A 25,322-nucleotide genomic window follows, 5' to 3' on the forward strand; every position below is an offset into this window, starting at 1 on the left:
GTTTTCTATTCTTTGTGCGTCTTCTTGGTCCATATTTTCTGTAATATATTTTATTATTGTTTCTAGAGGATTTAGAAGTCCTCTTTTTATTCTCTTTTTTGTTCCTTATACAAAGGTGGATTAATTTGACATATATGTTCTTCTATTTTACTTTGTAACGTAATTAAAGGGATAAATGAGTTTTCTAATTCTGGATAATAACTTGTTTGATTTTTGAAACTGTGTGTAGTCTTTGAGCTTCATTTTTCAATAAATAAAATTCTTGTATGACAGAAGTTAAATTGTAAATTTGTACAAGGTGGTCCAGAATTATGTACATTAATTTCTAGAGCTCATAGTACGTCCAAAAATAAGGGTACTTCTTTATGTACACTTTTTTATAAAACTGAATAATAAGGAAGATACGACCCTTTAAAGGGGTGAATTGAAATTCTTATTTTTTCAAATATCTTCCAAACGGTTCTGAATGCGGAGTTCATATTTTGGGAGTGATTATAAGACATTAGGATAATTAATTTCATGTCACCAACTACCACATCCTATATTAATACAGGGTAGTTTTGGGTTATTGCGTCACATGTTTTTTAATTTTTAAATATTTTAAAAAATATTTTAAAAATTGTTTCCTTAGACTTTTCTACGCAAAAAAAGGTGCTCTTGTAATATTTCGATAGATATCACCGTTTTCGATTTATTTAAACTCGAAGGTATACATGTATTTTATTGTAATCGTTACATTTCTTAATATTCATCAAGTATGCTTTGGAATTGACACTTGTGTTAGCAGCAACACTTTAATCTCAAGTAGTCTATAAATTGTCAGTGACGTTTAATAACAATTAAATTATTTTATCTACAGTTTTATTGTACTCGACAGTGAAATTTGTTTAACACGTCTCTTTTGCTATATTTTTAAATTTGTTTGCCCGCAATATGGCACACTATTCAAATTCTGAGATGACAGACATACTTTTAGTATTACGGGAATGTTCGGTAAATGCTGCTGCCGCTGTAAGACGCTACAGAGAAAAGTATCCAAACAGAAATATTCCCAATGCCAGTACTTTTGTAAGTACTGAACGACGACTGAGAGAAACCGGTTGTCTTCAAAGAAGGAATACAGATGCTGGTCGTCGTAGAGAAGCAAGAAATATTCGCGTTGAACAGCAAATATTAGTTGCTGGAATAAATGACCCCACAATAAGTACACGCAGGTTAGGATTAAGAACGAATATTTCCGATCAAAGTGTTTTAAGAGTTGAATGAAGAGCAATTACATCCTTACCACTATCGACAGGTGCAGGAATTGTTACCTGACGATATGCCACTTAGAGTTGATTTTTGTGAAGTATTGCAAAATAAAGTTCAAACTGCACAAAATTTTTTAAGCAACATTCTGTTTACGGACGAGGCCACATTTACAAGACAAGGTATGTTCAATTCTAGAAATATGCACTTCTGGGCTGAAGAAAATCCTAGGGCTACAATGGAAACTCACTTCCAACGCACGTTCAAGATAAACGTTTGGGCAGCTACTTTAGGAAATAGTTTCATAGGATACCACATCTTTCCCGGAAATTTAAATGGTAACATGTATTACAATTTTCTAGACAATATTTTACATGATATTTTGCATGATGGTGCTACCCCAAGACATGATGGTGCTACCCTACACAAGAATTTTTAGAAGGTGGTTACATGAACATTTCCCTGATAGGTGGATAGGCCGGGGTGCGGATGCACCGATTCATTGGCCTGCTCGTAGTTGTGATCTTAATCCAATGGACTTTACAGTATGGAGTTATTTGAAATCAAAATTGTATAATACTCCAATTAATACAGTAAATGAGTTAAGAGACAAAATTGAACAAGTATTTACCGATTTACAAAACGATCCAGTAACATTAAATGGATTAATGTGCTCTCTAAATAAAAGAATTAGATTATGTATTCAACAAAATGGAGGACATATTGAACAGTTGTTGTGAAATATTATTTTCGCCATTAATTAAATGTTAAGTATTAATTAAATTTTCCATTAATTTGTAATACTATTGCTAACACAAGTGTCAATGTCAAAGCATACTTGATGAATATTAAGAAATGTAATGATGACAATAAAATATATGTATACCTTCGAGTTTAAATAAATCGAAAACGGTGATATCTATCGAAATATTACAAGAGCACTTTTTACGTAGAAAAGTCTAGGGAAACAATTTTTAAAATATTTTTTTAAAATATGTAAAAATTAAAAAACATGTGACGCAATAACCCAAAACTACCCTGTATTAATATAGGATGTGGTAGGTGGTGACATGAAATTAATTATCCTAATGTCTTATAATCACTCCCAAAATATAAACTCCGTATTCAAAACCGTTTGGAAGATATTTGAAAAAATAATAATTTCAATTCACCCCTTTAAAGGGTTGTATCTCCCTTATTATTCAGTTTTATAAAAAAGTGTACATAAAGAAGTACCCTTATTTTTGGACGTACTATGAGCTCTAGAAATTAATGTACATAATTCTGGACCACCTTGTATAAATGTCCAGTGTGTAGAAATTATTTTGGAGGTACCTAATCTAAAAGGTAGGAGTCCTGTGTAGGATTGTGTTAAAAACAAAAAACACACAGTTTTCAAATCAATGGCGTCGAAATTTGATTAAGCGTGGATGCATAAGTTATATAAATAGCTTCGTTCGTACTCCTTTCCCACTTCCCCCTAACTATATCTTTCATGATGGTTTGAAGCCGACGGCCACGGTTTGAGCAACAAAGAATATAGACGCATAAGCGTCTATGTTCTTTGGTTTGAGTTTATGCAGTCGCCCTTATAAGGATTGTTTTGAAGTATAATAACCGTAGCCAAATCGCCCATTTATTTGAACTGTTCTTCTATATGCCTCTATACTATACTCTAAATTCTTTGATACTACTGAGTTGACAACAAAGAAAAGCATGTAATTAAAATACCTAGAGTTATGTAATCAACATACTAGATACATCAAAACACTCTGGAAACACACATATTACCAAAGACATAAAACTCATTTATAATAAAAAATACAAAGAAAAACCAGACTTTGAAACAATATCTCTTAAATTTACTGAAAATAATTATATTTATATACCGTACATAGAAACTACAATATATTATTTTTTATCAACATTATGAAAAATTCATTTTTAATTTTCAGTAAGAGTGATTAGATTACATTGGATATTGCCTATGAAAACTTTATTGTTATTCTCACCCTCACCCCAGATTTCTGCGTCTAGTTTATTCTTTAAGTTGTCAAGATCTATAGATGTGGATGCCTGATTATCTACATAATATATTTGGTCACATTCGCCCAACTCTTCCTTAATTTCAACTTTTATTTCCATAGCTACCAAATACTAAGTACCAAAGTACTTATGCATAGAAGGGCATTTCAAATGCGCGATTTGCTCACAGCCGTCACTGCTACGATGTAACGCTTATATTCTTTTTCTTTGTATGCTTCTATATTCTTTAGAATGTATAATATTAATATACTAATGTCATTAATGTAATTATATCGTTCGTTGGGGCTGCTAAACAGTCCTCTCCTGTAGAGGTGTAAATAGAGGGCGTTGCATCTGCATCTATCTGCATAAACTCAAACCCTATTCCTGGCCTGGAGAGCGCCATCGACTTAAAATCATGAAATATGCAGATGGGGGGAAGTGGGAAAGGAGTACGAACGAAGCTATTTAACTTTGCATCCGCGCTTAATAAAATTTCGATATTATTTATTTGCAAACTTTTTTTTTTTATTTTTTTTTACAATAAAATCTTTATTTTTAATACACTCCGCGTCATAGAAAACAGGCCACCCCAAGTATTTAAAATATTTTCGAAATTATTATTTATTGCTACAAAATTAAGCATTTATTTTTTTGTATATTGAATTAATATTATTTTATTTTTAATGTGTCTTGGGTTATTTAAGTTAAATGGGTTGTTGCGAAAGCAAACCGACCATGTAACTGGATTAAGGATATTCATAGAACCTATAAAACAAAACAATTTTGAGAAAAAGTTGTTTAAAACTTGATCAATTTTCGAGGAAGCGATTGTTTTGAGAAATGTATGATATTGTAAAGGGTTCTAATGAGTCTTAAACTCATCTCAGTATTACAGTAGCCCACTTAGTGTGAAGTAGTCTTGAGTTAATAACGATGGAGAATTTTCAAAAATCGGTTGAAATTGTAACGTTACTAGGAAGTGGATTAAGTCAAAGACAAGTTGCAAGACAATTGAATGTTAGTCGTTCGACTGCACAAAGGAACCAGCAACGATTTATTGTGACAGGATCTCACCAACGACGACCTGGTACAGGTCCAAAAAGGAAAACAACCGCTAGGGAAGATCGCGTCGTCATTCTTGCTGCATTACGGAATCAGACCCAAACCGCTAGAAGATTTCTTCTAGCGGTTTGGGTCTTCTTCACAAGTTTGACAGCTTGCAGTCCAGCAACAGGGCCCTTACTTTCCCCAGCTCACAAAAGACGAAGACTCGATTTTGCCTGTGAGCACATCAATTGCACAGCAGACGATTGGAAAAAAGTATTGTTTACGGATGAGTGTAGAATGTCTATTTATGGTAAAGATGGACGCAGTAAGGTGTACAGACGGGCTGGAGAACGTTCCGCTGGTTGCATTTGGCACCACGAGTTGCTTTTGGTGGTAGTTCAGTAATGTTTTGGGCAGGGATTTCTTTTGATGCGCATACGGATCTCGTCGTGATCGACAGAGGTGCGTTAACAGCAGTAAGGTACATAACGGAAATCTTACAACATCACGTGATGCCCTATGCTGGATTTACTGGCAACGAATTCCTGCTAATGCAGGATAATGTGAGACCACACACGGCAAGGATAGTAACAGAGTACCTTGACGAGGTTGGTATTCCAAAAATAGACTGGCCTGCTCAAAGCCCCGATTTCAATCCTATTCAGCATATATGGAGCCTGCTAAAAAGTCGCGTTAGGCGTCGCATACCTGCTCCAACAACACCTGTAGAGCTTCAGATGGCACTCATTGATGAATGGGCCACTTTTCCCCAAAGAGATATCCAAAACGTTATAAATTCCATGCCAAATCGAATGAGTAGTGTCATCCAGAATCGAGGTGGCAATACTCATTACTGAAAATGGATACCAGCTTTTTTTTAAATATACAGTTCATTGTTGTTTTAAAAACTGTAAGTTGATTTTTTCAATAAATTTCCTATTTTTCTCAAATTTCTTATTTTCGATTGATGTTTTACGATAATGATGAAATTTTATATTAAACGTGTTATTGATTCAATATACAAAAAAATAAATGCTTAATTTAGTAGCAATAAATAATAATTTCTATACTGATAACTTTATATACTCTATATACTCTAATAATTTTTATACTGAAAGAATTTGGCATACCATCAAAATTAATACGACTAGTGCAAATGACAATGACAGAAACAGAAGCACAGGTATGTATTCAGGGACAGATCACTGATGCGTTTACGATAACGCAAGGACTGAAACAAGGCGACGGACTAGCTCCAACGCTCTTTAATCTTGTTCTGGAATATGTAATTAGACGGTTGACGGTGAGCGGAAATAACATACTTACAAACAAGTCTACCCAATTAGCAGCATACGCAGATGACATAAACATAATGAGCAGAACAATGAGTGCAGCGGAAGAAACCTACGTTGAGTTGAAACAGAGTGCAGAAGCAGTAGGGCTAGCAATAAATACAAATAAAACAAAACTACTCATACAAACCAGATCAAATAGACCGGTGCAACAACACTTTATTGACGATATAGAACATGTAAATAGATTCACATACCTAGGAATGGATCTGGTCGCAAGCAATGAAGAAGAACCGGAAATAAATAGAAGGCTTGTGCTGGCAATAAAGCCTATTTCGCGATGGGCCACATATTCAAATCGCGAGACGTACACCGGAAAACAAAACTCCGGGTCTATAAAACAATAATCAGGCCCATAGTAAGTTATGGTTGCGAAACATGGGTGGTGACACAGAAATCTGCCAATGCATTAGATGTGTTTGAAAGAAAAATATTACGTAGGATCCTGGGCCCAATAAGTGAAAACAACAACTGGCGAATTAGGTACAATAGAGAAATATACGAGCAATATAGCGAACCACCTCTAGCACAACATACTAAACTGCAGAGATTACGATGGGCAGGGCACGTGGTCCGCATGCATGAGAATAGAATCCCCAGAAAATTATTAAATGCAAGAATGCAGGGAAAAAGACCTGTTGGACGACCTAAAAAGAGATGGGAAGATGAAGTCGATGAGGATGCCAGGAACTGCCTGGGAACGCGTTCATGGAAAAGAACAGCGGTAAATAGAGATGGTTGGAGAAGCCTGTTGAAGGAGGCCAAGGCCCGATTTGGGCTGTAGCGCCATTGGATGGATGGAAATAATAATTTGGAAAATATTTTAAATATTTGGGGTGGCCCGTTTTCTATGACGCGGAGTGTATATTAAATTTTTAATTTTAAAACTTATATAAATATTAAAAGAATTTTTTTTTTATTAGGGAACATCCGTAAACTACGTTGTAGAAAAGAGGGAGGAGTTTATTACTTTGGTATAAGACAGGAGTGCATATCCGACGTCGTTTGGTGTATTTCAATATATCGCTATTGTTTCTATAAATATAATTTTTTCTAGCTTCTAGAGAGCGAATTATTCAACGTATTAGACGTGAAGTTAAGAATAAATAATAATAAAACGTTCATGAATATAAATATACCTTATTTCAGTTTTAAAAGCCTTATATTACTTTTATTGTAAACTTTTAATATATTATAAAATACATAGGTAATAGTAATATTAATTAAAAGTAATAGTAATATTATGAGATGTATTACTGTCCCATTTTGATTATACCTATATTACATTTGACCTAAATATTAAACAGATAGCGATTTTATCAGTCCCAGCGTTAAATAATATCCGTTTATACTCTGGTACAGTACAATGACATATTGTTCATTGTAAATATTCTATTGATCTTTTCATCTTTTCCATTTTTTTTAATCGTAATAGCATCTGATACACATAACGAATATGACAATAAAGTGCTTGATGTTACACTGGTTTTATCTAAGTAATCTACGTATTGACCTTTGAGATTTAAGAACTTGAAAATTAAGATTTTGAATTTTAGATGTGAGAGTATGAAATAATTGACGTTATGGCAACACTGACGTATGTTAAGCTTACATCGAATGCATCGAGTTAGAATCTAACTCGATGATCGAATGTCAATAATTATATCTACCTATAGGTTATGTTCATTGCTCAAAATCCCATAGATATATAATACAAATAGACTGCCTGCTGCCATTGTGTGGCCATACAGTCGCGTTCTCCCAATGTGACAGAGAAAACTGATGCAAACCAGTCCTGCATCTCTTTCTAATTTGGCTGGTTTATCGATCACGTGATCTGAATGACCAATGAGAAGGTCACGTGTTTGATAAACCCGGTCAATTTTCTCTGTCACATTGGAGGAACGAGCTGATATTTCAACGATCAGTCTATCTTGTATTATAATATAAATCTCTTTCTTGATACTATGCTTTGTTTTTTAACCAGGAGGACGAGGTTTTTAACCCTTAGTAAAAATATGCAGTACTGACAGTGTTAAAATGAATATTTGTGATCGTTTTATGTTATTCCAGGCCCAATGGTAATACACCTATGATGGACTTTTTAGTCCGAAAACGTTCGGCGATGTAGCCCGAAAGGGTCTTTTTAATTATATACCTTTTATACAGGACTTTTAAATAAAGAATTGTTTTTTGTTCCAATGATTTCTTAAACTTATGCTTTTCTGGTGTAAATATCGTTAAAATTCACATCAAAGAAAGTACCAGACTCATCAAATTCCACAAAGAATGTGAATATTAAATCGCATTAAGTAATATAAAGATGATTTTGCCCTTCATTTCCTTAATAGCACTTAATGATCGAAGTATTCATTGTTTTTTTCCAGTAATTATTTTTATTGGCTTCTTAAAATTATATCAGGTTAAAAATAATAATTAGCCAGTAATACCTACATAAATACCTGTTATTTCAGTAGCACCTTCCTTAAATATATTACCAATACTGTCCATTTTCTGCTTCATCATTTTTTCTACAATTACTTATTGAGTTTTATGAATTAGAACTTGTCCTTTTCACACATTTTCCATATTTATATCACAACGTTACAAGATTACACAAAAGTAAACATCCGATTATATCAATCTTTCCAGACTTTTTCTAATTTTGCCACATTACACACAGAACTAGCGTATTTTCACTATCTTGGACTAGTGTAGATAGAATGGTTCAATGAAATACTTGACTACTAGCAAGAACAACAATTTATTTGAATATATACATTACAATATAAAATATGTTCCTTACATTAAAATATATCTGTTCAAATAATTTATATTTCCGCTAATCTGAGCTATTAGTATGTTTGACAAGTATAAACAATTATTTTTTGGAGAGTTTTCTAATTACTACCACAGTTATGAGTTACAATATACATGGTATAGAAATAAAGACACTGGCGAATTATAAAGAATACATCACATAAAAAGTAGAACAAAAGCAGTGAAGCGAATGAGAAGCCGGCCGCTCAGCCCGCTTGGCTATCTGACCGGTATACTATAATATAATTTTCTAAAATGTAAGTATTTTGTTAGCTGATTTTTAGGATGGTTTGCTACACTAAAAGGCTTCCAAATTGTTTACTGCATTTCAATTATACGGTTTTTCTGCAGTATGTATTCATATATGTTTTTTTCTAAACAATCTGCTGCAAAAATTCTTAAAATTAATTACGCGTCTATATTGTTTTTGTCCATAATGTCTACTCATATGTACATTCAAAACTAGTTTTTTGAGCAAATGTATTAAAAACAAATTTCACACTTGTTGGGCTTTTTTGAGTGTGCATTCTTAGATGTATTTTCAAACAATATGCTTTTAAATTAGTTTTTTAAGAAAATGGTTTAAAAGAATTTTACACTAACTTATACGTTTTTTTTTAGAGTGTGTTAGCAGTGTAAACTGCTTAAAAAATTTCACACTTTGTTTTTCTCTAGTATGTGTTCTCATATGTACATTTTTTTTTGGGCAAATGGCATAAAACAAATTTTACACTGGTAGGGTTTTTCTTTAGAGTGCGTTTTCCGATGGGTTTTCTCCAGTGTGCATTCTTAGATGCCTTTGCAAACAATATACTACAGAAAAATGTTTATGGCAAATTTTACACATATAAGGTTTTTCTCCAGAATGCGTTCTCATATGTACATTTAAATTACTTTTTTGAAAAAATGGTTTAAAACATATTCTACAATTATAAGGTTTTTCTCTAGTATGTGATCTCATATGTACATTTAAATTATATTTTCGAGAAAATCGATTCAAACAAATTTCACACTTATAAGGTTTTTCTCCAGTATGTATTCTTAGGTGGTTTTTTAAAGTATCTGCTACAGAAAACTGCTTAAAACAAATTTCACACTTGTACGGCGTTTCTCCAGTGTGTGTTCTTAAATGTATTTTAAGATTACTTTGAATTGAAAACGGCTTAAAACAAATTTCACACTTATAAGGTTTTTCTCCAGAATGTGTTCTCATATGTATATTTAAATTACTTTTTTGAAAAAATGATTTAAAACATATTTTACACTTGTATGGTTTTTCTTTAGAGTGTGTTATCAGATGTCTTTTTAAATGATTTAATAAGGTAAATTTCTTAAAACAAATTTCACACTTATAAGGTGACTCTTCCCCAGAGTGTGTTTTTAAATGTACTTTTAAATTATCTTGATCTAAAAATTGCATAAAACAAATTTCACATTGGAAAGGTTTTTCTTTAGAGTGTGTTTTTAAATGTGATTTTAAATCTTTTACTAAAGTAAACTGCTTAAAACAAATGTTACAATTATAAGGTTTTTCTCTAGTATGTGATCTCATATGTACATTTAGATTATATTTTCGAGAAAATGGCTTCAAACAAAATTCACACTTATAAGGTTTTTCTCCAGTATGTGTCCTTATATGGTTTTTTAAAGAATCTGCTACAGAAAACTGCTTAAAACAAATTTCACACTTGAAAGGCTTTACTCCAGTGTGTGTTCTTAAATGTATTTTCAGATTACCTTGAATTGAATACTGCTTAAAACAAATTTTACACTTATAAGGTTTTTCTCTAGTATGTGATCTCATATGAACATTTAAATTATTTTTTCGAGAAAATGACTTAAAACAAATTTCACACTTATAAGTTTTTTGTCTAGTATGTGTTCTTAGATGTTTTTTTAAAGAATCAGCTACAGAAAACTGCTTACAAATATCACATTTACAACATCTTTTTCCAGTCTTTTTCAGTACATTATTTTTGCAAGAAAAATCTGTATAAGAAGTATGTTCTAATGTTTGTTCTTCAGAGTTTTGTTTCTCTTGTTGTTTATTAGATGAATGCGCAATTTCCGTTCTATTATTCTCCTCAGAAAAATCTAAAATTAAAATAAAACTGTAAAAACTGCAAAAAAACATAATGCAGAAACTGCATAATGAACATAAAAACTACCAAAAATCCAGTAGGAAATGTAGTAATGAACTATAATATAATAATAATATATATTACAGTCTACCTAATAATATGTTTTAAAAAAAAATCGGTTGCCTGTAAAGTCAGTTATACGGGCGAAGATTTTACGTGACAACGTCTTTTTCTCGGTAGAATATTTATTGATATGAATATTATAGGAACAAGGAACTGAATGAAAATAAGAATTGCACAAATTTTAACTATAGAAATATATTTTGTTTACTAAAATATTGTACATGTAAACTTAAACTTAACTAATTTCTATTTGAGTGATTTTGTTGAGGATAGGACGATGATAGGAGAAATATGAAATGAAAGGAAGTGTTTCTGCTGTAATGTGTCTTGAACGCCAAGAACACTCGAGAAAGACAGAGACACAAGCACGCACCGATTCAACGCGCCTAATTCTCTAGTGCTGCGCGCGCAGCGGACCGATCATGTTTGAGTGGGAGAGAGACGCAAGGCATTCGCCGGTCCGGCGGGCCTCTCTCTCGTTCGGTGACTCATCGTAACAGACGTGAGCGGGCGTTACACTTTTTCATGAATGACTCCGAGCCACAACCTAATTTAAGACGTTGTCACGTCAAAAGAAGCTATCGTAGACAGAGATATACAACAAATGTATTTTTTTCTAGGGCCAATCAGTAAATTTTATAATAAGCATTGTACAACAACAATTAGATTGAAAACCTGTAATAAAAATAACTAGAAGATACTGAGTTGACAACAAAGCAAAGCACACAATAATTGACAATAATATAAGTCATGAAATCAACAAAGTAAATCAAAACACTAAGACAAAAACTACCAAACAGATAAAATTCTGGAAAGTCATGTATAATTAAAAAAAAATACAAAGAAAAAACCAGGCCTTGAAACGATTATCCCTTGAATATTTAACATTATTTATAAATGAACATACATTGTTCAATAATTTTACAATTCCGTATCAGAGCTATCAGTATTATAGGCAAATACATATTACAATAATTTTTTGGACAATGCCTTGTTACTACAAGTGTTGTGAGATAGAATACACATGCTATAAAAATAAATACACTGTCGAATAATAAGAAGTACATCACATAATAAGTAGAGCAAAACTTTATAATTGTTTATCAGAAAAATTTACTGGTCCTATTCAACCATTTACAAAATAGTGCCGGCACATCTTGAATGACCATGTTACTAAAACTCATAAAAAATCATAGGAGTTTAATTAATCCAAAAAAGATTACTTTAAGCTTTATTGTTCGGTAAATAGGTAAAATTTTGTATCAAAACTGATAACTATATAGATGTTTTTAAAAATAACTTTAAAAATAATTGAAGGGCTGAGTGGATGAATGGTAATGATGTAACAAAATTAAATTTTGCAGATATAAGCTTTCAAAGTTTTTATATTAGTACTTTCTTTATATACACATAATATGTTTGCTTTCTAGCTAATATTATTTCTGTTGCCTGTTTGAGTTTTCTCCTTTAACCACATTGAAATGTGACGGTAATTAATATTTTAAAAAATATTTTTTTGTACATACCTCCTCTTTCCATTAATAATAGTATATGTACATTCTGTAAATCATTAAAATGATAATTGATGGATTTGACCGTTACTTGATGGAAATTCATTTTATGTAACAATAAAACATTGAAAACTTTGTTTTCAAAACTTCCACAATGTGAAAACAAAGTTTTCAGTGTTTTATTGTTACAGATTAAAATGATGTTTGAAGTAAGAAAATTGAGACATTCTAATAAACAAGAAATGTATTTAAAGGTGACAAACTTGCTCAACAATAAAATATTATTAAGTGTCTTGTTGATACTAATTTAGAATTTGGATATACCACAATTGATAACGTTCGGGGATGAACTGCAGCTGCTCACTCAGATTTTCAAGCTGGCTGAGGCTGTTTATCTGCTTTTAGTGTGATACTAGGATGATCTGTAATATGTTGGTTCAACCTGCTTGTTATTTTCACTATCTTGGACTAGTGTAGATAGAATGGTTCAATGAAATACTTGACTACTAGCAAGAACAGCAATTTATTTGAATATATACATTACAATATAAAATATGTTCCTTACATTAAAATATATCTGTTCAAATAATTTATATTTCCGCTAATCTGAACTATTAGTATGTTTGACAAATATAACAATTATTTTTTGGAGGGTTTTCTAATTACTACCACCGTTATGAGTTACAATATACATGCTATAGAAATAAAGACACTGGCGAATTCTAAAGAATACATCACATAAAAAGTAGAACAAAACTTAGTGACTATATTAGTTATACTATAATATATATATATATATATATATATATATATATATATATATATATATATATATATATATATATATATACCCGGTATTTTAGGCGTCACGCCCTTCCGGTAGGGATCTATGGAGGAGTATCACCGAGCCGCAAGCCCTTATCTCTTGCCGCACTGCTCCACCATAGGCCGATCAGACACTAGCATATTCTAGTCTAAGCCGCAGATTCATCTAGAATTTTAAACTGCTGTGTTAGACTTTTTCGTTTTTCTGTACACCGAGCTGGGGACCGAACCCACGTCCACTGAACCACTCGCAGTGAAGCGAATGAGAAGCCGGCCGTCCAGCCCGCTTGGCTATCTGACCGCTATTTTTTTTTTGAACCTATTCTCTATCCTTCCATTGTTGGATATAGGTCTCCCCCACTTCTCTCCATCTTTCCCTATCTTGAGCTGTTCTCTGCCATGTGGGACCTCCTTGTTTCCTGACTATATCTGACCGCTATACTATAATGTAATTTTTCAAAATGTAAGTATTTTGTTTTTTTCTAACAATCTGCTGCAAAAATTCTTAAAATGAATTTCGCGTCTATATTGTTTTTGTCCATAATGTCTACGCATATGTACATTCAAAACTAGTTTTTTTGAGCAAATGTATTAAAATGTACATAAAAATGTTTATGACAATTTTTATACTTTTCATAAGGTTTTTCTCCAGAATGTGTTCTCATATACATATACATTTAAATTACTTTTTTAAGAAAATGGTTTAAAACATATTTTACACTAACTTATACGGTTTTTTTAGAGTGTGTTAGCGTGTAAACTGCTTAACAAATTTCACAATTTGTTTTTCTCTAGTATGTGTTCTCATATGTACATTTTTTTTTTTTTGGCAAATGGCATAAAACAAATTTTACACTGGTAGGGTTTTTCTTTAGAGTGCGTTTTTCGATTGGTTTTCTCCAGTGTGCATTCTTAGATGTCTTTTCAAACAATATGCTACAGAAAAATGTTTATGGCAAATTTCACACTTGTACGGCGTTTCTTCAGTGTGTGTTCTTAAATGTATTTTAAGAGTACTTTGAATTGAAAACTGCTTAAAACAAATTTCACACTTATAAGGTTTTTCCTTAGAATGTGTTCTCATATGTATATTTAAATGACTTTTTTGAAAAAATGATTTTAAACACATTTTACACTTGTATGGTTTTTCTTTAGAGTGTGTTATCAGATGTCTTTTTAAATGATTTAATAATGTAAATTTCTTAAAACAAATTTCACACTTATAAGGTGACTCTTCCCCAGAGTGTGTTCTTAAATGTACTTTTAAATTATCTTGATCTAAAAATTGCATAAAACAAATTTCACATTGGAAAGGTTTTTCTTTAGAGTGTGTTTTTAAATGTGATTTTAAATCTTTTACTAAAGTAAACTGCTTAAAACAAATGTTACAATTATAAGGTTTTTCTCTAGTATGTGATCTCATATGTACATGTAGATTATATTTTCGAGAAAATGGCTTCAAACAAAATTCACACTTATAAGGTTTTTCTCCAGTATGTGTCCTTATATGGTTTTTTAAAGAATCTGCTACAGAAAACTGCTTAAAACAAATTTCACACTTGAAAGGCTTTACTCCAGTGTGTGTTCTTAAATGTATTTTAAGATTACCTTGAATTGAAAACTGCTTAAAACAAATTTCACACTTATAAGGTTTTTCTCCAGAATGTGTTCTCATATGTATATTTAAATTACTATTTTGAAAAAATGATTTAAAACATATTTTACACTTGTATGGTTTTTCTTTAGAGTGTGTTATCAGATGTGTTTTTAAATTATATAATAATGTAAATTTCTTAAAACAAATTTCACACTTATAAGGTGACTCTTCCCCAGAGTGTGTTTTTAAATGTACCTTTAAATTATCTTGATCTAAAAATTGCATAAAACAAATTTCACATTGGAAAGGTTTTTCTTTAGAGTGTGTTTTTAGATGTGATGTTAAATCTTTTACTAAAGTAAATTGCTTAAAACAAATGTTACAATTATAAGGTTTTTCTCTGGTATGTGATCTCATATGTACATTTAGACTATATTTTCGAGAAAATGGCTTCAAACAAAATTCACACTTATACGGTTTTTCTCCAGTATGTGTTCTTATATGGAGCTTTAAAGAACCTACTACAGAAAACTGCTTAAAACAAATTTCACACTTATAAGGTTTTTCTCCAGAATGTGTTCTCATATGTACATTTAAATTACCTTTTTGAAAAAATGATTTAAAACATATTTTACACTTGTATGGTTTTTCTTTAGAGTGTGATGTCAGATGTCTTTTTAAATGATTTAATAATGTAAATTTCTTAAAACAAATTTCACACTTATAAGGTGAATCTTCCCTAGAGTGTGTTTTTAAATGTACTTTTAAATTATCTTGATAAGAAAATTGCATAAAACAAATTGCACATTTGAAAGGTTTTTCTTTAGAGTGTGTTTTTAGATGTGATGTTAAATCTTTTGCTAAAGTAAACTGCTTAAAACAAATGTTACAATTATAAGGTTTTTCTCTAGTATGTGATCTCATATGTACATTTAGATTATTTTTTCGAGAAAATGACTTTAAACAAAATTCACACTTATAAGGTTGTTCTCCAGTATGTGTTCTTATATGGTCTTTTAAAGAATATGCTACAGAAAACTGTTTAAAACAAATGTTACAATTATAAAGTTTTTCTCTAGTATGTGATCTCATATGTACATTTAGATTATTTTTTCGAGAAAATGGCTTTAAACAAAATTCACACTTATAAGGTTTTTCTCCAGTATGTGTTCTTATATGGTCTTTTAAAGAATATGCTACAGAAAACTGCTTAAAACAAATTTCACACTTAAAAGGCTTTACTCCAGTGTGTGTCCTTAAATGTATGTTCAGATTACCTTGAATTGAATACTGCTTAAGACAAATTTTACACTTATAAGGTTTTTCTCTAGTATGTGATCTCATATGAACATTTAAATTATTTTTTCGAGAAAACGACTCAAAACAAATTTCACACTTGATAGGCCTTACACCAGGGTATGTTGTTGAAAACTGCTTACAAATATCACAATTACAACATCTTTTTCCAGTATTTTTCAGTACATTATTTTTGCAAGAAAAATCTGTAGAAGTATGTTCTAATGTTTGTTCTTCAGAGTTTTGTTTCTCTTGTTGTTTATTAGATGAATGTGCAATTTCCGTTCTATTATTCTCCTCAGAAAAATCTAAAATTAAAATAAAACTGTAAAAACTGCAAAAAAACATAATGCAGAAACTGCATAATGAACATAAAAACTACCAAAAATCCAGTAGGAAATGTAGTAAGGAACTATAATATAATAATAATATATATTACAGTCTACCTAATGAAGCTATTCTAGACAGATATACTTATAAGACAAATGTATTTTTTTCTAGAGCCAATCAGTAAATTTTATAATAAGCATTGTACAACAACAATTAGAGATTGAAAACCTATAATAAAAATAACTAGAAGATACTGAGTTGGCAACAAAGCAAAGCACACAATAATTGACAATAATCTAAGTCATGAAATCAATAAAGTAAATCAAAACACTAAGACAAAAACTACCAAACAGATAAAATTCTGGAAAGTCATGTATAATTAAAAAAAATACAAAGAAAAAACCAGGCTTTGAAACGATTATCCCTTGAATATTTAACATTATTTATAAATGAACATACATTGTTCAATAATTTTACAATTCCATGTCAGAGCTATCAGTTTTATAGGCAAATACATATTACAATAATTGTTTGGACAATGCCTTGTTACTACAATTGTTGTGAGAGAATAAACATGCTATAAAAATAAATACACTGTCGAATAATAAGGAGTACATCACATAATAAGTAGAGCAAAACTTTATAATTGTTTATCAGAAAAATTTACTGGTCCTATTCAACCATTTACAAAATAGTGCCGGCACATCTTGAATGACTATGTCACTAAACCTCATAAAAAATCATAGGAGTTTAATTAATCCAAAAAAGATTACTTAAAGCTTTATTGTTTGGTAAATAGGTAAAATTTTGTATCAAAAACTGATAACTGTATAGATGTTTTAAAAAACAACTTTAAATAATTTAATAATTTTTATATTAGTACTTTCTTTATATACACATAATATGTTCGCTTTCTAGTTAATATTATTACTGTTGCTTTTTTGAGTTTTCTCCTTTAACCACATTGAAATGTGATGGTAATTAATATTTTAAAAAATATTTTTTTGTACACACATCCTCTTTCCATTAATAATAGTATATGTACAGTACATTCTGTAAATGATTAAAATGATAATTGATGGAAATACATTTTATGTAACAATAAAACACTGAAAACTTTGTTTTCAAAACTTCCACAATGTGAAAACAAAGTTTTCAGTGTTTTATTGTTACAGATTAAAATGATGTTTGAAGTAAGAAAATTGAAACATTCTATTAAACAAGAAATGTATTTAAAAGTGACAAACTTGCTCTACAATAAAATATTATTAAGTGTCTTGTTGCTACTCATTTAGAATTTGGATATACCACAATTGATAACGTTCGAGGATGAACTGCAGCTGCTCACTCAGATTTTCAAGCTGGCTGAGGCTGTCTATCTGCTTTTAGTGTGATACTAGGATGATCTGTAATATGTTGATTCAGCCTTCTTGTTTAAGGTAGGCCTAATCTTCTCATTTCAGTAAAGTCTTCTTCCTCATCACTTGGCTCCACAAAGATATCAGTATCTATGACTATACTGTTAGCACTTTCAGTTTGATGATGGTTTGCTATGGTTCTTGCCTCCTTCTTCCACGAGAGTATTTTACCATCTTTTGATTCATGTTCACTTTAATGCGGCAAGTTTACTGGATGAATGGTTTATGTCAACATACCATGTTACATACCTCCTACTTTCTTGAAGTTATAAAATTATTTTGTAACATACTTTGTTCTTTCATTTTACTTCAGCAACAATATGTAATATGCCTCCTTCATCAATTTGCTAATTCACTTTGAAGAGCCATGCTTTGTTAACACATAGCACTTCTATCCGTGATGAAAACTCAAAAGCAAAAAAAATGTTAAATATTTCCTTCATCCACTTAGCCCTTCAATTTTTTAACGATAATAATATATTCCTAGCCATTTTACAAAATGTAGTATTTTTCAGATGATTTTTCCATTACACTAAAATGCTCAAATTGTTAACTGTATTAAACTGCACCTTGCATATGTTTTATATCTGTACTTCTAGCTCTGTCCCACATTGTTTTACCATCAATTTTTCTAAGTGTTTTTATCTCTGCTGTTTCCAACATCCTTTTTGTCCTCTCTGTGTCAGGTCATGTTTCGGCCGAGTATGTCATTATTGGTCTAATGGCTATTTTGTAAATTCTGCCTTTCATATCTTTCCCGATATTTTATTTAACTAATATGCTACATACAGATATTTATGACAAACTTTATACTTTTCATAAGGTTTTTCTCGAGAATGTGTTCTCATATGTACATTTAAATTATTTCTTTAAGAAAATGATTTAAAACATATTTTACAATCGTATGGTTTTTCTTTATCAGATGTCTTTTCAAACAGTTTAATAATGTAAACTACTTAATAAATTTCACACTTATAAGGTTCTTCTCCAGAGTGTCTTCTCAAATGTACCGTTCGCGTCATAAAAAACTGGTACAACTCTTATTACTGAAAATCATGTTTTTCAAGTTGTGTAAGTTGATCTTGTCACATGTGTCATTCTAATTTCTAGGGCACTGTTGCCAGTTCAACGAAAATATTATATGAAATCAGCTAAAAGCAGGGCTGTGTGACAGACCGCCAGTTTTGAGTATTCTAAAAACTAAAACATCGAGCATTCTCGATCAGTCAGTCACATTAAATTTGTTTAAACATGCATCCTAAAAAATTCTCATATTAATTTTGTAATTTTTCATTATCTCAATTAAGTACTCATACCTTGATTTGTGTTTTATTATAATTTATGAAAATATTTCAATTCAAATATAGTGATAGATAAAATCAATCTAGACATAACTTTAAATTATTATAATAAAACATTACAGTGAGGTATTGGATTGTAACTGTCACTTTATAATCTACGTAGGATAAAGTATAATGTTAGTTTTTGTTAATGTTATCATTCATATAATAAATAATAAATTAATCTTGGTAGTTGGCTTGTGACTAAACTTATTGATACAAAATACAGTTCGTGTTCGGTAGGTAATTGAAGTAAAAAATTAGGTACAGTAGATGCATTCCAATGTTCCCTGTGCCAATAATCTAGGTTTAAAGATCCTTCAAATATTTTGGATATTAGCTGAACCCTATCTCTGGTTATTAATTTTTTAAATACGGTTTTTTGTTGTTAATGATAAAAATAATACCTATCTAATAATAACTTTATTTTTTTTAATTAGATTTAGTGCAATTCCGTTATCTGTGATGGCAACAGCGAATTAATTCAGGAAACACTGTATCCAGTCTGAACCCAGGTTTACATTGGGAAAAAAAAAGTGTACCAGTTTTATATGACGGGAAGTGTACTTTCAAATTATCTTGATAAGAAAACTGCTTCAAACAAGTTTCAAACTTATAAGGTTTTTTTCTAGTATGTGTTCTCGTATGTACATTTAAATTCTGTTTATGACAAAATGTCGTAAAAAATTTCAGATTTAAAATATAAGATATTTCTTTAAGGTCTGTTCCTAAATGAATTATCATATTTATTACCTTAATAATGCTGAGAACACATTTCATAGTTGTAAGGTGTACTTTCTGTAGGTTGTAAGTTGCTGTAAGTTGTCTTGATTGTACTTTCAGGTTAGGTACCTTAAAGAGAAAACCGCTTAAACAAATTTCACACTTATAAGGTTTTTATCTAGTATGTGTTCTTATATGTACATTTAAATTATGTTTTTGAGAAAATGACTTAAAACAAATTTCACACTGGTGGGGTTTTTCTTTAGAGTGTGTTATCTGATGTGTTTTCAAATAGTTTACTGAAGTAAACTGCTTCAAACAAATTTCACACTTTCAGTGTGAAGGTTTTTCTCCAGAATGTGTTCTCAAATGTACATTTAAATTATGTTCATGAAAAAATGTCTTACAACAAATTTCACATTTGAATGGTTTTTCTTTAGAGTGTGTTATCACATGTCTTTTCAAATGATATAATAATGTAAACTGCTTTAAACAAATTTCACACTTATAGAGCTTTTCTCCAGTGTGGATTCTTAGATGTATTTTCAAATAATATGCTACAGAAAAATGTTTATGACAAATTTCACACTTATAAGGTTTTTCTCCAGAATGTGTTCTCATATGTATATTTAAATTACTTTTTTGAAAAAATGATTTAAAACATATTTTACACTTGTATGGTTTTTCTTTAGAGTGTGTTATCAGATGTCTTTTCAAATGATTTAATAATGTAAATTGCTTAAAACAAACATCACACTTATGAGGTGACTCTTCCCCAGAGTGTGTTCTTAAATGTACTTTCAAATTATCTTGATAAGAAAACTGCTTAAAACAAGTTTCACACTTATAACGTTTTTCTCCAGTATGTATTTTCATGTGTACATTTAGACTCTGTTTATGAGAAAACTGCTTAAAACAAATTTCACACTTAAAAGGTTTTTCATTGGAATGTGTTTTTAGATGTGATTTTAAATAGTTTACTAAAGTAAACTGCTTAAAACAAATTTCACATTTGAAAGGTTTTTCTTTAGAGTGTGTTTTTAGATGTGATTTTAAACAATTAACTGAAGTGAAATGCTTAAAACAAATTTCACACTTATAAGATTTTTCTTTAAGGTGTATTCCTAAATGTATTTTCAAATTACCTTGAAGAGAAAACTGCTTAAAACAAATTTCACACTTGTACGGCGTTTCCCCAGTGTGTGTTCTTAAATGCATATTCAGATTACCTTGAACTGAAAACTGCTTCAAACAAATTTCACACTTATAAGGTTTTTCTCTAGTATGTGATCTCATATGTATATTTAAATTATTTTTTCGGGAAAATGACTTAAAACAAATTTCACACTTATAAGGTTTTTCTCCAGTATGTGTTCTTAGATGGTTTTTTAAAGAACATGCTACAGAAAACTGCTTAAAACAAATTTCACACTTGAAAGGCCTTTCTCCGGTATGTGCTTTCATATGATGTTTCAAATTACCCTTGTGAGAAAACTGCTTAAAACAAATGTCACATTTGTAATATATTTTTTCAGTCTTTTCCAGTATATTATTTTTGCAAGAAAAATCTTTAGAAGAACTAATATGTTTTAATGTTTGTTCTTCAGAGTTTTGTTTCTCTTGTTGTTTATTAGATGAATGTGCAATTTCCGTTCTATTATTCTCCTCAGAAAAATCTAAAATTAAAATAAAACTGTAAAAACTGCAAAAAAACAATGCAGAAACTACGTAATGAACATAAAAACTACCAAAAATTTAGTAGGAAATGTAGTAATGAACAATAATATAATAATAATATTACATCATATTATATTGTATTATCATTAGGTAGACTGTAATATTAATATTACAGTCTACCTAATGATAATATAATAATAATATTACATCATATTATATTGTATTATCATTAGGTAGACTGTAATATTAATATTACAGTCTACCTAATAATAATACAATGTTCTAAGAAAAGTAGCTATCCTAGCCAGAAATACAGAAAGAAAATGTATTTTTTTATAGATCCAATCAGTACATTTTATAATAGGCATTGTATAACAACAATTTGAGATAGAAAATCTGTAATAAAAATAACTAGGAGATACTAAGTTGACAACAAAGCAAAGCACACAATGATTGACAATAATCTAGACTCATGAAATCTATGAAAATAAGTCACAAATTACCAAACAGATAAAATTCTGGAAAATAATGTATAATAAAAAAATACAAACAAAAAGCCAGACTTTGAAACAATTATCCCTTAAATAATTATCCTTATTTATAAATGAAAATAAATTGTTAATTAACTTATATCCCCATATTTTTTGGATATTGTTCTAGATACTACAAAACTGTTATGAGTTACAATAAACATGCTAGAAAAATAAATACACAGACGAATTATAAAGAATACATTACATAAAAAGTATAGCGAAACTTTATAACTGTATAAGAAAAATTTACTGGTCCCATTCACCTATGTACAAAATAGAGCTGGCACAACATTTTGAATGATTATGTCACTGAAACTCATAAAAAACATCTTAGTTCAATTAACACAAAAAATATTACTTTAAGCTTTATATCCTACAGAAAAAGGTTTATGGCAAATTTTACACTTATGAGGTTTTTCTCCAGAATGTGTTCTCATGTACATTAAATTATATTTATAAGAAAATGTCTTAAAAACAAATTTCACATTTGAATGGTTTTTCATTAGAGTGTGTCTTTAGATGTGATTTTAAATAGTTTACTGAAGTAACTGCTTAAAACAAATTTCACATTTATAAGGTACTTCTCTAGTATGTGATCTCATAAAATTGCACACTTGTAAGACATTTCTCAGTGTGTGTTTTTAAATTTTGTTTCAAATTAAATTTATGAGAAAACTGTTTAAAGTATGTACTTAGTATCTTTTTCCAGACTTTTCCAGTAGGTTATTTTCGCAAGAAAAATCTTAAGCAGAAATATTATGTTTTAATGTAAGTTTTGTTTCTGTTCTTTTATTCTCGTCAAAAAACCCTAAAATTGATGAAGTCAACAAAGTAAATCAAAACTCTGGGGAAAGTCAAATTAAAAAACAAAGAAAAAAACACACTTTGAAATGATTATCTCTTAAATTTACCGAAAATAATTATATATACCTTAAACAGAATCTACAACATAAAATTATTGAAAATTCAACACTAATTTGCAGGTTAAAGTGATTAGATTACATTGGACATTGCTTGTACTTCATAATATAAAAAATTTTATTGTCATTCTCACCTGAGTTATCTTGGTCTAGTTCATTCTTTAAGTGAGGAAGATCTATAGATGTGGATAGCTGATTATCTACATATAATTGGTCATGTTCACCAAACTCTTCCTTAAGTTCAACTTTTACTTCCATATCTAATAAATACAACCAAATTACAATTTAATCCTCATTGTTTAATCTCCTTTGAATTATTTCTCTTACCTGAATTATGTTCCATAGATTCATTTTTCAAAGCATTAAGTTCTCTTGCTGTGGATGGATTACTGTCTATATATCTTTGGTTATATTCCACAAACTCTTCCTTAATTTCAGCTTTAAATTCCATAGCTTCAAATTAACAGAATAAAGAGTATGAGTATATTAGAAAAATAGGTATTAGTATTAGTAGGGCTTTAGTTAGGCACTTAGGGCACCCAACCAGGTGAAAATTTTTGTCCTCCCTAAATTGAACATTAAAATAAAATATCCCTAGAAAATAGAAATCCATAGATTGAAATAAATTTATATATGGTTGCCTAATTCTAAAGAAAATGATGGGATATATTGATGGTTGCCTAATATAGTAACATGGATATAAAAAAATAATTAATTGTTGTTTTATACCTTTATTTCAAAAACATTAAATTTTTAAACTCTACAATAGCGATGATTTGAATAAATTTAACAAAACCAGAATAACGTACTTATTTATGGCTTTGAGTATTCCATTTAATATATTATTACTTAATAAAATTAATGAAACACAAATGAAACTCATAGACACCAATTGAAAATTAATCATTGACACCCAAGAGATGAAAGACAAATGGAGAATATATTTGGAGACACTTTTTCAAGATCAAAGAATGGATTATAGGCATCCATTTTCAGAGAGGATGACGGGCCCGGACATACTTAAATCCGAGGTAGAAGAAGCAATAAAACGGATGAAAAGCAGGAAAGCTGTAGGGCCTGATAATATCGAAGCTGAATTTTTAAAACTCTTGGAGGAAGAAGGAATAAATTGGATCACGGCTGTCTTCAATAAAATATACAATACAGGAATCATCCCTGATAAATGGCTAGAATCAGAATTCATAGCGATACCTAAAAAACAGGGGACTAAAAAGTGCGAAGAATATCGAACAATCAGCCTAATGAGCCACATGTTGAAACTGTTTCTTAAAGTCATCCATGGAAGAATTTATAAGAAGTGCGAGGAACAAATATCGGGCAGACAGTTCGACTTCATTAACGCAGTGGGTACCAGAGAGGCACTTTTCGGAGTACAGGTACTGATTCAAAGATGCAGGGACGTTAACTGCGACGTATACGCGTGCTTGATCGACTATGGAAAGGCATTTGACAGAGTTCAACATCAAAAGATGATAAACATTTTAAAAGAAGCAGACCTGGATGACAAAGACCTCAGAATAATTTCAGAACTATACTGGAATCAGACCGCATACATGAAAATTAACGGAGAAGAAACAGATCACATAAAAATACTACGCGGAGTTAGACAGGGATGTATCCTATCGCCGTTGATATTTAATATGTACTCAGAGAAAATTTTTAACGAGGCTCTTTACGGAATAGACGAAGGCATCCTTCTAAATGGTGAAAGAGTAAACAATGTTAGATATGCCGACGACACCATGGTGATAGCAGATAGTTTAGAGGGACTTCAGAGGCTAATGGACAGAATAAACGAGTACAGTCAACAGTACGGACTAAACATTAATACCCACAAAACGAAACAAATGATTATCAGCAAGGAGAATATAAATGGGGCTCATCTTTACATTAATGGGACGCAGATAGAGCGAGTAAAACAGTATTGCTACCTGGGAACTATTATAAACGAACAGTGGAGCAATGTACAGGAAATAAAGTGCCGCATAGGAAAGGCAAGAACGGTCTTTAACAAAATGAGCGCCATCTTCAAAAGTCACAACATATCCCTAGATACAAAAATGAGACATTTGAGATGCTATATATTCTCTGTATTGTTGTACGAGGCGGAGGCATGGACGCTTACAGACACCACTATTAAAAAACTTAAAGCATTTGAGATGTGGCTTTATAGAAGAATGCTGAGAATATCATGGACAGCAAGGATCACGAACAAGGAAGTTCTAGAAAAAATGAAGAAGGAACCAGAGATTGTGTTTACGATCAAACGCATAAAATTGCAATATCTGGGACACGTTATGAGAAATCAGCACCGTTACTCCCTGCTGCAGTCTATATTGCAAGGTAAAGTCAAAGGTAAGCGCGGACCCGGTAGAAGGAGAATATCATGGCTGCGGAATTTAAGAACAAGGTTTAAGAAAACCTCAACGGAG

The 25,322-nt window shown here is 30.7% G+C and overlaps 2 protein-coding genes across 3 annotated transcripts; one reads left to right on the forward strand and one right to left on the reverse strand.

Moving 5' to 3' along the window:
* The first annotated feature begins 4,209 nt into the window (after positions 1 to 4,209).
* LOC140436523 (uncharacterized) lies at positions 4,210 to 4,728 on the forward strand. Its single transcript, XM_072525413.1, has one exon. It carries the CDS (start codon positions 4,210 to 4,212, stop codon positions 4,726 to 4,728), a length of 519 nt encoding a protein of 172 aa, XP_072381514.1.
* Positions 4,729 to 8,432: 3,704 nt separating this feature from the next.
* On the reverse strand, positions 8,433 to 23,400 carry LOC140432611 (uncharacterized). 2 transcript variants are annotated; one of them, XM_072520638.1, is made up of 5 exons: positions 23,197 to 23,400; positions 23,004 to 23,129; positions 20,885 to 21,415; positions 15,910 to 16,236; positions 8,433 to 10,589 (listed from the first exon to the last, which is right to left on the reverse strand). In XM_072520638.1, exons 1-5 carry the CDS (start codon positions 23,318 to 23,320, stop codon positions 9,244 to 9,246), a joined length of 2,454 nt encoding a protein of 817 aa, XP_072376739.1. In that variant the 5' UTR covers positions 23,321 to 23,400; the 3' UTR covers positions 8,433 to 9,243. The 2 variants fall into 2 exon arrangements, with proteins under 2 accessions (XP_072376739.1, XP_072376738.1); XM_072520637.1 differs by lacking the exon at positions 8,433 to 10,589 and having other exon boundaries at positions 10,607 to 16,236.
* Positions 23,401 to 25,322: the final 1,922 nt, after the last annotated feature.

This window comes from Diabrotica undecimpunctata, chromosome 1 (assembly GCF_040954645.1).
Source record: "Diabrotica undecimpunctata isolate CICGRU chromosome 1, icDiaUnde3, whole genome shotgun sequence".
In the NCBI taxonomy this organism is placed as follows: Eukaryota; Metazoa; Arthropoda; class Insecta; order Coleoptera; family Chrysomelidae; genus Diabrotica; species Diabrotica undecimpunctata.